General features: G+C 43.2%; 1 protein-coding gene and 1 long non-coding RNA gene across 2 annotated transcripts in view; both read right to left on the reverse strand.

Moving 5' to 3' along the window:
* The window catches only part of LOC119219558 (electrogenic aspartate/glutamate antiporter SLC25A13, mitochondrial), a 41,365-nt gene extending 41,240 nt beyond the window's left edge, over positions 1-125 (reverse strand). Inside the window, 1 exon segment of the mRNA XM_062558644.1 lies at positions 3-125. Coding sequence (XP_062414628.1) covers positions 3-125 — 123 coding nt within the window.
* A 13,420-nt stretch (positions 126-13,545) lies between these two features.
* LOC119219370 (uncharacterized) lies at positions 13,546-15,910 on the reverse strand. The gene is made up of 3 exons (XR_005120485.2): positions 15,761-15,910; positions 15,153-15,246; positions 13,546-14,029 (listed from the first exon to the last, which is right to left on the reverse strand). It is a non-coding gene; the product is annotated as an uncharacterized LOC119219370 (long non-coding RNA).
* Between the last annotated feature and the right edge of the window lie 806 nt (positions 15,911-16,716).

Below are 16,716 nucleotides of genomic sequence, written 5' to 3' on the forward strand. Positions count from 1 at the left end.
ACCTTTTCAAAAATGGCTTTCAGCTCAGTGGGGTCGGCCCTCCTGGGCAGAGCTGCCTGCTAAACAATAGGTGAACACCCGTGAGTAGAACTTTCATGCACAATGTCCCACTTTGCATCCCGCATGAAGAATGCTCTCCAACAAGTAGGTTGTTGTATATGAATACTTTTAGGTGTCTGAAGATTTAAACGTATCCAGTTATTCACAAGAGAAAGACTACTCTTGTTGTGGTAGTATCACGTGTGAGAGAAGGAATTCAAGCATGTTTGTGGAACATACTGGTTTGATACAAACAAGACGCTATCCCCATGTTAAAAAGAAGCCTGCAGAATGTTAAGGCGACACAATCCCGGGACCGAGCACAAGACAGCAGGTCCCCCGTAAAGAGGATGTCACACCCAAGTGGAGAGCTCAACTTACCTTTGCTGGCATGGTGAGCGAGGTGTCAACCGGCCTCACTTCCTCCAGCGTCCCGAAGGAGGATCAGCTCAGCACGTGCTGCGGGGGCATGAAAGGTCAGCTGGTCAGAGGCTTGTGGACGTTAGATCCACTGATAAACCCACTGATCCCATAATGTGTGTGTGTTTTGGGAGAGAGAGAGAGAGAGAGATAGTGTCAGTAGTACCTGCATCTTGTGTTAAACTTATAATTAGGGCCGGGACTCGATTAAAAATATTAATTAATTGGGCTTTGTAATTCATTAATCGAAATTATTTGACCTGAGAACAGTGAAGTCATTTTTATCACGTTTTTTTATTTTTGTTCAACCAATTCCAGCAGACAAGTGTAGCAATAGCATATTTAGAAATATAGTACTTTTAGAAATTCAGTTAGCCTATAGGTAAGTAGACCTTCTGTAAACTATGTTTTTTTAAGTAGACCAATAGTTTCAAGTACATTCAGAACATTGGTTATTTTTTCAGACGTGGACTTAGTTACCCTGGTCCTTAAACCAGTCATCTGGTGCAGTGTGGGTTGGGTGCGGGTCCTTGTACCCGGAGTGGGGCTAACGTCCACGCTAGCTGCTAATTGTTTAGCGTTGAGGTGATACTTGAGGCTCGATGCGAATTCCTTGTTGCATAGCTTGCACACAACCACGCTCTTATCACTTCCATCCGTTTGTTTTTTATAATAAAATTTCCCATTCACGGGGCCACCCGACACGGTCTCGTCAGCTTCTACGTTCATGTTCACTGTGGTTTGTTGTTGTCTGAAGTCATGAACGCTAGTTGGTGCTGCCGTATAATCGGTCCGCCGAAACTCATCCAGTGAGAGACGTTCCGCGGTGCAAAAAATAAGTGTAAAAATGCGTAAAAAATGTTTAATGTGTTATTTTTTGTGTCTTAATTCACATTGTAATTAATTAGTCGTAATTAACGCGCTAAATTCCCGGCCCTACTTATAATATATCCTCCTGTTTAAAATAATGTGCCCTCATGTATCCCCGAATGTGTGAACATTATGGATGGAAGGATGCAGCCCCAAGGATTCACCGTTGTAAGCACTTCTCATCAGGACCCAGTCAAAAGGGACATGGTATCTTTTCTCATAATAGGCACAATATGGTTACAGAAACATATTAAAACTCGAGAAGCAATTGGAATGACTCTGGTTTAAGAAATCTACCAAACAGGTTTTCATTGGTGGTGATGGTTTCCTATAATTTTTCAACTCTTGTTTGAGCCAAACGTACCAGTAAAATCCAGCAGGAAACATGCAAAGTGACAATGAAAGTGTATTATGGCATTAATAATGTCTCCTACAATTTTGGCCCTCAGTAGCACCAAAGCATTTACAAGCTTTTCCTGCATGATACACTTCAAGCTTTCTGTATATATTAAACGTGGTTATTCCTGCATGGGTTTATCGACATGTACATTGAGTGCCTACTGTAGTCTACTAAGGAAAAGGGGGGTCTAATAGACGTCAGAATAAAAGCCTCAGTTCCTTCCTCGCACTGATTCTTTCGTTGTCGTAAATGGTTCCTATACTTTATTTCCAGCCTTTCCAGCCCATCTGTGCTTTGCGCCAGGAGGGAAAAAGGTGCAGAGAGGATTTCATGACTACAAAAGCAAAGGTTAACATTACTCACAGCATAAAAACAATTTAAAAGGGAGCAAAAGGGCTCTAATGGCCCGACAGTCTTCAAAGAAAATGTATTTTGCGCTCAAAATAATTCATAGCTTTTTGCTGGTGGCTTTTCAGCTTCCCAGAGACCCAGCATGAACCACCGTGTTTTTCCCAGCAGGCTCTCTGCTCCTCGCAAAATGGCCTTCGCTAGGGCATACCTCGCATCCCCTACAAATATTGACAACACCGAGTCCATCTCTTATTGGAAAAATGGCTGTAAGTAATGTTTTATCAGCCAGTGCAATCTTAACACCTGTATTTTCCCCGATCATATGACAATATTTGACAAGATTAATGATTTGATCCTGTGACATTTTATTTCCCGTCGCTGTCAATCTGCCAGCAAACGACTCACTTACTTGTGGCATTTTGTAGGAAGCCCGGAGCAGCGTTTGCTTTGCTTGTGTATTATTCATGAATGCAAATGCTTGAGTCCTATAAACTGCAGCGTCTAACCGCTTTTAATATGCAACTCTGTCCATGTGAAATAAATCTTAAAAACTTACCTTTAATTTGATAATTCGTTTTGTTTAGAGCATCTATTTTAAGCCATCAAAACAACAACAATTCTGTCAGCCGCCACAGAGTGAGCGGGGAGTAATGATAAACCTCGCGACCTTTGAACCTCATCGGCCCGAGGGGGGGGGGGGTCTCCTGCCCTCGTCCCCAAGGGTCCCACGCGTCCTGACAGCTTGAGCGATGAGTGGCGGACGGCTGTCTCCATTGGCGTCCTCCTATTTTTAAACCACACTTAAACACAGAGCTTCCAAAATAGACCCGAGCTGTAAACAAATGATTAATAGGGCACTTAGGGTCCCCCCGCTGACCAGCGAGTCCCTATTAACAGCCAATAACGGAGGCCCCGTGGGGTCAAAGGGTTTAAAGACTTTCTAATAAAAGTAACAGAGACATGGGGATGTGTTTTAGCGGCGAAAAAGTTGTGTCTCAGTTTGAAATGCTGACAAGTTAATAATCCCTTCTCAAATGGCCTACCGCAGTAAAATGGCCGGTTTGTTCTTACTTTTATTGCTATCGTCTGTCAGTCACTCACATCCCTCTCTTTTTTTTCGCTGCCTCCCCTTAAGTGGACTGAAAGCGCTATAACAGCTTTACAGTAATGTTCTTGATTAGGCTTTATTCTCATTTCCCACCCTTTTTTATCTTTTTTTTTTTTTGGTTGAATATGAATTCCTATTGTAGTTTTATGCAGGAAAAAGCCTAATGGATTCCCAAAGACGTATTCGTGACATGGTAATGAAATTAAAAAAATTTAAGACATTTTTGACCTGACGTGAAAGAGGCAGCAATGGCTTTGTGCTGCTTCACACAGTTTAAGAATAGAGTTTCACATTTAACCGCACTATTCCTGATGTCATTTTTAGACGTGTGTGATGGAGATACAAAGCCAGAGAATTAAAGTCTAAAAGACAACTGAGGAATATATTGTCTGTCACTTACGGTCAAAACAGAGAGAATGAGTCATTAGCGATTTCATTGGCATTATATTGTTGCACTCATCCTACCATAAATGAACAAATTTCATCAATTAAAAAAAAAAGGATGAGTTAAACATTTTTTTACGGCTTTAAAAACAGAAGGTTGTTTTCACGAATGCGGCGTCGTGTCAAATATACCTTCAGGCAAACAGGCATGTCATGTTTTTAATTAGCTGGTTGGCCAAAGATCCGTAGAGACAAAAGTGTGACCCCCCTAGTGTGTGACTTTGATTGAAAGCTCATGACTAAAACTTTAAAAAAAAGCAAAAGTAGGAGTTGGCTCTTCCAGAAATTACTTTTTTATTTTGCACAATTTCAGCTGGTCTCATTCGGATTTGTCATTTGTGAGAAGCAGAATGTCTTTGCTCAAGGACACACCAGCAGGACAAATGGCTGTTGATGGACAAAGTGGCTACAAACCTTCCACCACTTGATTATAACCACATTACTTCCCTTCTAATTAGGAACGTTTCATCAAAGAGCACAGATCGGTGCCAGAGTCGCTCCAGTTGTTTTCGGCGATGAAGACGCCTCCTGTGCAATGGCAAACCGCTGCAAACTTCACACTTGCCAAATTTGTAATTTAATATAAGTTACAAGTGTGCCCAAAACCACACGGACGGACTGCCCAGATAGCTCAGGAGAACTCAAACAGATCTGTTTGGCATGAAGTACAAGAAGGTGATAAGAAGATAAATTATGGGAGAAATCATTATGTTATGTTTTACGCTTATTTTTTCTTTACCATAAAAACATTATTTGCTCAAAGACATAAAAGCCGTTAGCAAAATAAGTGTCTGCTGCCTGTATAGCAACAAAACGCTGCCTATTATGATCTACTTTCATTCCTCCAATCAGTTGGCTGTCAAACACTATCCTTAATCATCATACATAACGTGCACTGCATTAAAGTGGCATTCTTGTAAACACCATATCTGTAATAGCGTGTGACAAGCCACTTTTGTTTACACCGTAATAACTGGGTGTTTGAATAACTTCTCAATGAATTTAAGTAACCAGCCAGACTCCCTCTGCTTCCATTCAGCCGCGCAGCCGGATAACCCGGACTGACGTTTGGCCCGGAGTGGACTGGCGGATTAAAACCAAACAGTAGGCCTGAGTTTCACCTGCCGCCTCGAGACACGGGCGCGCATTTCCTGCGTAAAACACTGCGGATAAAGCGCACATCCGGCTTGTCTCATTATGCAAATGGCGACGTGTGCATTCACGGACGTGTGAGGGAGTTAATACCAGCCCCCCCACACACACACACACACACACGCACGCACACACACACACTTTAATTTGAAGTACCGGCTTCGCTCCCTCTGCAGACTTTGCCTCCTTCCCATCTGCCAACCTCAAGGCAGGCTGTCTCCTCCGAAGCTTCTGGATGATGACCTGTTTAGCGTCTTTCGGTCCAGATGAAGCGCGACACTAAACATGCTGCGATGGGCCCTGGGCCTGGCACGGGGAGGGGGGGGGGCTTTGAGATGGTCCAGACGGGCTAGCGGGCAGGCTCGAGCTCTTCTCTTCCGCAACAACGAGGTCCCACACCGAAGCGCGCTCAGGCCCCTGCAACCCGAGAGGGCACAGGGGTCTTCCAGCTTCGGGGATAAATGGACCCAGATGCTTCCCGCACATGCAGAGCGACCAGGCTGTTTGAATGAGGGGGGTCGGGGGGGGGGGGGGGGCAGAGAGGCAGAAGAAAGAGGAGTCTTACCCCTCCACCCCCCCCCCCCCCCCCACTTCTTCGGCCCGGAGTTGAGGCAGTTATCTGTCCCGTGATTCCTGTGCTTTCTCATAACCACTGATCACAGAGGCCTCCGTGCAAGGAGCACTATGGGAAATGATCAGAGGGGCATTTGTCTTTGAAGGAGAATGAGAGCAGCAGCAAATCTTTAAGTCCTTTCCTGTTTCTCTTCCTGTCAAGCTGCCACCTGGACCGAGAGAGTAGGAGGGAACGGGAGAATGGTTGCATTCGTCTAAATTACCTAATTCAAGTTCAAGTTGGCGCAGGAAGTTTTAGAATGTCACATGAATAGTGTGATTAAATGCCTTTGAAGGATTTCTTGTGTAGATGTGGGTTAGGTGTTCACCCGAACAGCCCACTTAATCCAAGACGCTCAGCTGTCACTGCTATCTATAGAATAGCACCTGTGTGAGGAATAGACTTTCTAGCAGAGAGTTGGATGTGAAGATCGATACCACCCTCATTTCTATAAGGTAATATTAATGTTTTAGACAGTTAGCTTAGCATACAACATGCTGTTTTCCCTTAAATGTATGGCTGTTTGTTTGTTTTTGAGATAAAACGTGTTAATAAGTGACCTTGAGATGTGTTGATAGGTAAATTGTGTTACTTTTGGACAGAGCAAGGCACATTTTTGGAGCTCTCCAGCTACAGGAAACGACTCTTACATTAAAACATCACGTAGATTTTCACTTATTTGTTGATTGCAAACTAACTGTCATTAGCGGCGCACATTTCGAGGGGAACCGTATCTTCAAAAAGAGGAGGATGGTGTAACAAAACAAAATACAGCTGCATGAAGACATTTGTATGCAGATGCCTTGTTTCACGCATTGGTGCTTCAAAGCTCCTTTTCCAGTGCAGACTAAGACCAAGTGTTTCTCACCAGGGACCTCGGGGGTAACCTATGTCACTACCAATCTGCCAGCCTCACCTGATGCCCTCCAGATGCCCCATGCTGGAACACACACGGGCCTCTTTGTTTACTCCACTTGAGGTTTAAGGCTCTCCTTTTTTTTCCACCAGGTGGGACACTAACACATATACAGATGACCATGCAATTACACCCGAAATACCCACTTTGAAAACTAACCAATGTTCGGACGCACTCAACAGCACAAGTGCACACACCCACACTCACAAACAACCCCCTGTCAATGCAGCAATGTGGAATGAAAGACAAATTTGTGATTTTGCTTCATTAAGTCTTGTCTGCTTTACGTCACTCCAAAACTGCCATGTTTGCGAGACCAAGAGTAGAATGAAAAAGGACTACATTTCCTGAAATGAAATGACTGTCAAATCTACTTTGCTCCATCATCCCGGAGGAGTGCAAGAAAAACACCCGGATCGTTCCACTAATAAACAGCAAACAGAGTTTGAAATATCAAAGGCAAACGTTGGTAAAAAGGCATCGCTCTCGAAAAAATTACAAAATGAAAGTTGAGTTGCTTTAGTCTGCCTTTGATCTCAGAGATTTGGTGAGCTGGCAACATGTAGCTCCTGTATATGTCATCATGGCCATTAGGAAGTGCTGACATCCATCTGATTAGGATGACAAAATAGCACCTGTGTGTGTGTCTGTGTGTGTGTGTGTGTGTGTGCGCGCGTGTTAATCGCCAAATATTGTTCCCATCTACTGTTGAAAGTGCCTCTGCGTTTGAGCGTTTTTGTCTCGTTTTCCTTTTTTCCCCGCGGATACATTTCTGTACACTGGCGGGTCTTTGGAATCGTGCGCTGCGGTTGTCGTCGTTGCACATGTGTGCGTGTGTGAGGATGAGGGGGGGGGGGCGACGACATGCCTGCGTGGTGCGCTGGCTGGCTTGTCCTGCCTGGAGGGGAGATAAAGGCTTGAGTGTTGTTGTTGTCCAGAGAGCAGACACTCAGACAGCCGCTCACACATGATTAATTGTTTCCTCGTTGGGACTGAGACCAGCTGACTGTTGCTGGGCCAAGGCCTCCCACCCGGCCCTACCCGACGTGTGCGTGTCTGTGTGTGTGTGTCAGAGAGTTATGTTGAGAGTGATGAAAGGCAAAGACAGCGAGAAGGAGAGAGAGAGACAGAGGGGAAGAGTATGTTACGAGTTTGCCTGTCATTTTACTCTCTTTATGAACATATGCGATTGGTTTGAACTTGGCCACGCACCGCAGTGGGGGGAGGCTTTTCTCGGTCGGGTGTGGTGAAAATGATCGATCGGGACTTGAAGGAAGGGATTCGCCTGCAAACCTTTTAATGTTCCCTTGAATTGGATTGTGCAACGCTCAAGGTCTTAAGTGGACGGCAACTGTTTCCCTCCTTTGTTTAGTTGCAACGCGGACGCCGTGACATCTAATTTACCACGCTAATTACTTTAATCCAAGTGAGAGAAGCTCCAAAGCGTCTGCCTCGCCTCGTGGATGCACATCGATTCCTCATAGGTCAACACTGCTCAGGTTTGATGCCGGGTTTCATCCAGAGTGCACGAGTGAGCCTGATGATTGATTAATTACAATTATCAGAGGCCTGATAATTCGCCAGAGAGGATGACAACATCTCGTGTGCTTTACTGCTCTCATGGATAAAATCCTCTCCGGTGTCTAAATTGCCCCCCCCCCCCCCCACCTCCCCCCTCCCTACACTATTAATTTCTCTTCCCTCACTGTCCAATGCTTTTAAGTGCAGCAGGACAGGTGGATGACTGGTACGGTGTTTTCAAATATTGGAGGTCTGGGAGGGGACAGGGGTAAAAAAATAAATTAAAAATACCCTAATTGCCAGGTATCATGGGTGTACGGGAAGGAAACGCGGTCGGGGGGGTGGTTGGGGGGGGTGTTGTTGCCCGCAGGCGTCAGAGTTAAGAACACGCTGCCAGGATGCCTTTGGGCTCGGTTGCACATTGTGGTTTAATGACGGCACGATGACGAGTCACACGCGACGCTGGTTCACTTTACACGAGTCCGTTAATCACAGCATTTATCCCCCCGATGTGTTGATAAAAGTACAAGACTCCACAAGACTTGGAGTTGAAACATTTACTAAGTGACAATCTCAACATGGTGCAGCAACATTATTTGCAGGCTGGTTGAAGGCCACCAGCCTGTTGGTGGCTGTACAGGGCTGCTAATGGATAAATAAAAAGTACCAGTTTCATTTCATCATATTACCATGGTTCCTGTAGTGTCTTGCTTTATGAACGCATTCAACATTAGAGGTAAAAAAAAAAACACACAGGCTACATTACATCTGTTGGCTAAGAGAGCTGTGACTGCAACGGTAAATTAGGTAAAGTTTGAGAACTCTCATTTAGACCTAAAATAACACGAAACCTGAAGCAACTAGATGCAGCACTTGATGTTTGGATGTTTTGTCTTTACCTTTCTTGGAATTGAAGAAATTAGCGAATGTAATAAATTCACATTTAATTAGAGATGTTTCATTATTCATTATTTAAAGGTGGCATAACCACCTCAGATCATCGGAAACTGCTGATACGGCATTTTCAGCTATCTGCTAAGCTAGGCACGTTACAGTATCTGCTGCTACTTTTGGGGTTTGACTATTAGATTTCACACATATCTTATTTATGAGAAATAACAGACACACTTACCAGGATGCCGGAGCATCAAAATAGTTTGTCAATTGCAGAAAATAGGTGGGTAGATGTAATTTTGTTATTGCAAATTTATATTGTTTTTTTAGGTTAGATTTCGGTCCATAAAACCAATCTAATGTGTGGCAAAGAACTCTATACCGTGCGCTCGTTTTTTTTTGCCTTTGAAATGATGCATTTATCTGTCAAACCCCCGCGAGATGGATCATGTCCATAAACTGCTCTGTTGAACAGATAATCCGTCCTGACATCAAACAAAACCCTCGTGTTTTCATAGTGACTCAACCACCACGGCCAGTGTTAAACTGAAACATGCCCATCTGTTTCTGTCCCTATGCCCACATGTCAGAATGGGTTAAAATTTGGACGGGCCTAAGTGTCGGTGAGGCCGCGTACGTGATCCCAAAATGTGTCTCAAATGTCCAGTGTCATGTCCACGTGTTCAAACGGGCTTCATCCTCATTTTCAGCTGAGCGTTGATGACTTTCATAAAAACACGGAAACGTAACTTGAGCGAGTTTCACAAGCAGTTTTGAAGCTTTTTACTGACATTGAACAACACAACAAAGTACTTAAAGTAAAACAATATGGCCAACTTCTTGTGTTGTAGAATTGATAAGTCTTAAGTAAATAGGTGAAGGCTGTTATTACATCTTTTGTTTCCCCTAACCTACCTATACAATTTTGAACTGAAAAAATAGCTGAGAATTCTTTAGTTTTCTGGTGATTCTGTGCTGCAGCAATGTGTATGAATTATTTTAGTTTGGTTAGTTGAACCATTTTAGACTAAGTTAAGAGCCTTAGTTTAGCACAGGGGGGAAATCATGAGGATACTGGCCAGCATATGGCTCTGTCAAAGATTAAATCCAACAACACTTCCAAAGTTCAAGGAGTTTGTTTGATTCGTCTGTGCCAGACAATTCTTTGGCATCAGCCAATAACTTTTGTGTCGTCTTCTCTCTTTGCCTAAACTGCTCAGAGCCAAGACGTGATAACCTCCTACCAAAAAAAAAAGATATTACATTTTTTTTCTAAAGGTGAGCTTTAGCCAGGCAGTCTCTTCTTTTTTCAGTCTTCATGCTAAGCTAAGCTAACCATCTATCGGATTCCTATTTAACGGAACAACGTGAAAATGATTTATTTTGATGCAAATATCTCCTCAACAGCAACGTAAACTTCACTGTGTAGCCCTACATGTTGCATCCATAGCTTCTGAGAGGCCCGGTGGACTGTAGTGCATCTATTTTACGAGCACATCCAGGACCACAGACACCACATGGTACGTTATCAGACGACACGTATTCTGCCTTTTCTCCTGATCCCGGGACACCGGATCATATTGATGAGAATGAATGGAGCACAAAAAGCAGCCTGTGGTCAATCCATACTGGTTAATTGAGGCATTTAGGACAGAAGCGACTTGAAAGCGCCAGCCCTCCTTGACACTGATGGCCGTCCTAGAAGGGACCCTCGGTGGGCCCTCGGTGGGCTCTCGGGTCTTTTGATTTGGTGTTTTTTTCGCCATCGTCCTTTGGGGCTGTCTCCCCCCCAACAATAAACAGGCAGCTCTTTGTCAATGGGAGTAGGGGGGTCTGAAGGGTTGCTCCTCGTTATTATTTTCTAAAGTAATTATACCTTATTATCTGTGTTTACGTTAGCGGGGGTGCTAGCGTGCAGGTGTGGGCCATTCGGCAGTGGGTTGGCAGTCTCACTGGTGAACGCACCCCGAGTGTCTTTTTTTTCTTCTTTTTTTTTTTTACTCTATCCCCTCCATCTTTACTTGAACGTTTTTTTGGGGGGGGGGGGATTTTAGGCTAGTATTGTAGCCCCGTCGGTAATTTCAGCCCAACAAAAGAAACGTGCAATTAGGGCTATTATAGTAGCAGCTGCGTGCTTCCTGGCTGTGCAGAGACAGCAACGTCTTCTCCCCGGCTCGGTGGCGGAGGGATGGGAGAGGGAAGAAGTGGAGAGAGCAGGGCCTGCAGCAGCGGGGAGAGAGAGAGAGAGATAGAGAGAGAGAGATTGAATGGTCACAGTGGCTTCCAGTCTGCAGGAAGGAGAGGGAAATATAGCCTGGGAGGCTGGTGCCTGTTCCTCGGTGAAGACACAGCAGGGACTCTCGCCCACGGGCTCGTGGGCCCCCGAGAACAATGGATCTGCCATCTCCCGACGTGAAGTGTTATGAAATAGTCTTTTTCCAGCGGTTCCATCGGCCGCTCTCCCGCACGGAGTCATGTGGTCTCGGAACTGCGTGGGCCGAGGGGGGGGGGGAAATGATTTGCGAATAAGAAAACGCTTTGTGAGGAATCTAGTCTTTCATGAAGGAAAGAATCAGGTTACAGATTTTGAAGCGGCCATAGTTCCCCAATCCAGTGAATTGCTTGCTGGTATTCTTTCATGAAATGGATTTCTTTATGAAGATCGTAGGCTGACAACCAATAACACGTGGACAGCCCTTTCAAAAAAAGTTCCATTGTATGAAACATATACAATAAAACCTTTCAATGAGCTCAAAGTATTCATCCATCAGATTGTTATTCAGGCTTCGGTAAGTCAATCAATACGAGCCATGCGGGCCTTCTCGTACGTGTCATGGGGAATCATGTGGGTCACAAAGGAACAACAAAAATGCACGCAGCAAATTAAAGTCACCATTAAATGGGATCAAAGAAGAACTAATGCGTAGACAATAATAAAAAAAAAAAGGCAGTCTGTGCAGGGATGAATATTGAGGGGCCCATCGAGGCCCTCGCGGCGTCAAACACAAGGGACCAATCTTATGCTCTCAGCACAAACAAAATGGTCACAGGTCCTCCTCTGTTGCTCTCACTTACCGATTTCCTCACTTCACCGACTCCCCCCAACCCTTAGAATAATCATGTGGCCCAGGGCCCTTGGGTTCAAGATCCGAGCATCACCACGTAGGAGTCACCTGATGAACATGTGACCTTGTTTCATTTCCCTCTGCATAGTATTTTCTTTATTGACAGGTATATCAGTAGCAGCTGGAGCATTGTGAGTGAATCACAAGATGGGCCCAGGAGGGCTGTTGGGCTGTGATATGCAGTTAATTGGGATAACTAGGAGTAAACAGGGAATTTGCATTTCCCCAGAAGGGAGTGGGAGACTGTCAGATGCTCGTCAGTGTGTTTTCATCGGCGAACATTTAGACACTTTACCATAGATACCTGATTTCCACTTCCAACGTCTCCAGATCTGGGCATAACGCCGAAGGCCAGGATGAACATTTCTAAATCCAAGCAGAGGATGGACACCGCGTCCCGTCGAGAAATTATGGGGGAAACTTGGCGTTGCCTCTATGGTGGAAAAAGGATTCTAAACTGGGCAAAACTGAATGAAAACATTGTAAATAGTCACAACTGGTGAAGAGTTGGTTGGTTATACAATGTGTAATGTCCAAACCAGTCTCATCATTCGACACATACACTTGGTCTTAAACTTGTAATTTGATGCAGAAGCAAAGCTTGGCTTAATACACTATATTGCATACTGGACTTTTCTCATGGAATCAGTTGATAATAAAACAATCCTTGTTTCATTGTCATTTGTTTTACTGTTTCAGGTATTTTTACCAAATCAAGTTTCTACCACGAAGTTTTGGAAAAACCTTGTAACAGGTTGGTTGGTTGTTTTGGAAAAAAGTCTCTCAGTCAATGGCTTCTTCTTAATTTGATTGCTTAACTTGTTGACAGAATGATTCATTGTCACATGACTATAGACAGACATTACTCGGGGGTTCTTTTTAGTGAATAAAAAAATAGAACTCTTAAGTAGGTAATAGCAACATAAAATTAGATCATGGATTAAAAACGACATACCTGTTGCAAACAAATACCAAAACAATGCGTAAACATGGTACTTTAGCTCATTTTCTACTTCCAGAGGCAGAAGATGACGAAAGCTGATCTTTGCAGACTGGGTCTTACTGGCATCTATTTCACCTCATTAGGACCCTGGGACCGAGAGTCGCCAAAACACTGAGAGAAATCATTTTGCCGGGGGAGTGTGGCGGGGATAAATTGGCCTCTGGTTCAGTACGAGAGTCCCTGCTGTGCAAAGCGGAAGAGAAGGGCCTGGCTGGCAGTAGGGGCAGGCCCGGGCAAGGCAAGCTGGGAGGCCCCATGCTGAGACCCCCTCCCTCCCTCTGACAAACACGGCAGTGGATAATCTCTCCTTCAGGGACTCGGCCCAGCGCTGTGGGGCTGAGAGGGGGGGGGGGGGGGGGCTGTTATACAGTGCAGAGGAACTGCCTCTGTATGTGTGCAGCATACAGCACAAGCAGACATACACATGAAATGGTCACGTATATCCTGGATGAATTATGTTGAGCGCACTTGAACTTGAATAATATTATGCGGAATTCATGTAGACCAAAATAAATGCACTGCGTGTCAGAGGGCAATAACAAGCCTCCCATTAGAGGTAGGTGGTGCAGTCTTGGCACGTGTGCTTCCGCAGAGATCAACAGCTCTTACAAAGACTGGAATATGTAGATATTTTAGCCAAGACCTGTGTCGTCGTCATCATTATCATCATCCATACAGAAACAAAAAACTGCAAAGGTGCATTTAGTTTATGCAAAGAATAAGAGCAACACAAGGACAAGATGAAATGGAAGCATGCAGGCTACATTTCTGGTAATGATCATTTTGGCATCAGTTTAATATTCCCATTGAAGGTATGGGAGCAAATATGATTAATTTACCAATATAACTTTTTCAAAAAGAAAAAAATACGACTAGACTCTACATCCAATGTAATATTATTAAGTTATTAAGTTGAACTCTCCTAAATGCAGTACAGTCCGTAAGCAAAACACTCAGAAACGGTTTTCTCCAAACATTTTACTTCCATCAATTTTTCTTAGAAAAACAAAACCCCCACAAAACAAAATACCATCCTCAGTTAGTTTGCAGTGGCGTGTGGTCAACCAGTAATATTCAAATATAAATGTCCATATCGAATGTCATCCAGTACTGAAAGGCTTCGTTAGCCGCTAGGACGTCTCCATCTTGTAACCATGTTTTTCCAGCTCAGCTCTACAGGGTGGAGAAGGAAAATGGAAAGATCAAGTCAGTGGAGATGATTACAGGTGGGAGGTAGCGGCATAAGTACCCTCCGCTATTGATTGCGAGAACCATTAAGAGATGGGAGTGAAAAATATATAAAATATTACATAATGCGTGCAGCTATGGATTTGATGATTACACATATATGAAAATGTGGCACCTGTGCCCTTTAACAATAATGATATCTTTAAGAAACAACTTAATAGCATGGCCATCATAATTGGTCCAAATAAAACAATGCCATATTACAGTTTAATGTACTCAAATAAAACACACCAGCCACTTATGTATCAGCAATTATTGAGTATCCAATAAGTGGGGCTGTGAGTATGAAAAATCTCGTGATAACTTTGTCATGCAAGGTGTTAAGCTTTAACAGGTGTCGGACAATTTTTTTTTTTTTTTAAAGTCTAAAAAAGATTTTAAAGAGAAGACGGGAGATGGCTACAAAGTGCAGTTTCCTAATGTATTAACATTGATCCAAAAGCAATCCATAACAGCATTTTCAAATTTTATTATTTGGAGAAACCTTCATTTATTATTTTAAACCTTTTATTATCTCAAGAACATTCATTAAATATTTGAGAAAAAATAAGTCACGTTAATGGCTAACAAGCGTAAATATATGTAGATGATGGCTTTTAATGCTGTCAATACAACAACTAAATCAGTTCTAGAAATCATCTAATCTAATTATATTTGAACCAATCGGGAGCATTGAGTTTCTTTATGAACCGCAATAGTGTGTGAGCATATTTGGTTTAATTTCTTAAGATATTTACGAAGGTATTATTCAAAAAATTAATTAAAAAAATAACAGCTTACATACAACACCAAAGGATTCAATCCTACGATGATAGTAGAGAATCTTTCATGGACCTGTTATTCCATCACTTTGGTGATTAGTCAGGCGCTCACTAGTGTTTCACATGTTGGTCATGTTGACATCAAATAATTAAAAGAGCAGCGTGTCTCATCACGTGCTTACAGTTTCATGTATGAACAAAATCCATCTGTGCTCGGAACCCTAATCCTTTGAGCTGCCGTGTTAGACGAGGTGGATACAGGTGAACCTTCTGTGTGTTAAGATTACCTCAGTTGATTGGAAAAATCATCCTCTACGTTGTCATCATCCCAGTTGTCCTCCCAAACATGAGCGTCTTCATCTTCATCCAGCCCCGTCCAGTCTAAGAATGACAGTGGGATGTCAACACGATTAGAAACTATAATGCATATTATAACTGCGTACGGTTAACACAACTTCGAATTGTAGTCATAGGTAATGTGCAAACATAACATGAATAGATGTTATTGTCCTACATCGTCCACTTAACTACAGTTTAACTACCGTAACGTCAGTTAGCTTGTCGGCTAGCGTTAATGGTAGCATTGCAGCTGAGGAATACGCGCTAGCAAAATAACGAATCTGTAAGGCAAACTGTGAAACAATACATTCACATTTAGTGACAACAGAAGTCAACGAGTGCCACAAGTCGACCGATTTCGTAAGGTTAAAGCGCCTGACTGTGGCGTGTCACCAGAACAAGAGTTAACTGGTGGCTAACGCTAAACCTAGCATGGCTAGCTAGTTAGCTGAGTCACTGCTGCAGGGCCCATCACCATCAAAACAGATAATACCGACGGTGAGTAAGAAAACCAAATAATCGCAGAACGACATAAAACATTATCTGTGGGATTTACCCTCGGCTGGGAATTCTTCGAACTCATCATCCTCCTCCAGTAGGCCCAGGTCCACTGTCTGTTTCTTGTCCGACATGTTAGCTGTGCTGGCTCTGTGTTGCTATTTGCAAATGAACGGCTTTCTATTGCAGGACCTTTAGGAGGACGAGCCTGTTCGAGCGGATACAGATTGCGGTGACTGCGCAGAAAGGACGCAGCAATCAGCGCGGCATTTTTCTCTCTCTCGCACGCAGCACATTTCATTAATAGCAAACTAAATGTGCTTTGCATTAATATGCACGTGCTGTCACTCAGAGAGGGTATTAAAATAACACCACGCGTATTCCCAATACACAGTTTACACAGACACACTCATTTAATTATATTCCTATAGCATATCAGGTGTAGTGAGCCATTTTTATTGTATCATAAAATACAGTAACTAATCATAAGCTTTGTAAAATGGAGGAGGGAATAATAAAATATATCAACTAGTGGTTTTCTAAGCTAGTTGGGTCAATGGGGTCTGCAGCAAAATTAAAAGTAAAACTTACTTTAATTACTGTGAAACGTATTCATATTTTATTGTTGTTGTAAAGTTGTCATTTTAGAGACATCCAAAAGGGCATAACTAATCTTAAATTGATACTATTTTGAGGACTTTGGCATAAACAGAAACACTTTGTCTCTCCTACACCACCACAAAAGTCTTGTGCAGTTCTGTCAGTCAAATTTCAGCAAAGATTTTTCATTTAGGAACAATTGCACATTGTAACCCATGTGGCATGCTTAAATAATGAAGCGGCAGCCACAGCTTAGGATGTATTTTAGATAAATGAGAGCGCGCATTTCCCACAAAACCACTCCACCACAATGAAAATTGCTCTGCAGCTGTCATATGTTGACAGATGGAGCAAACCTCAACTTAGTTTCTACGTACTTATTCTATTTTCAAATTATTTTGTAATCATCCTAAG

The sequence above is a fragment of the Pungitius pungitius genome, chromosome 17 (genome assembly GCF_949316345.1).
Source record: "Pungitius pungitius chromosome 17, fPunPun2.1, whole genome shotgun sequence".
NCBI lineage: Eukaryota > Metazoa > Chordata > Actinopteri > Perciformes > Gasterosteidae > Pungitius > Pungitius pungitius.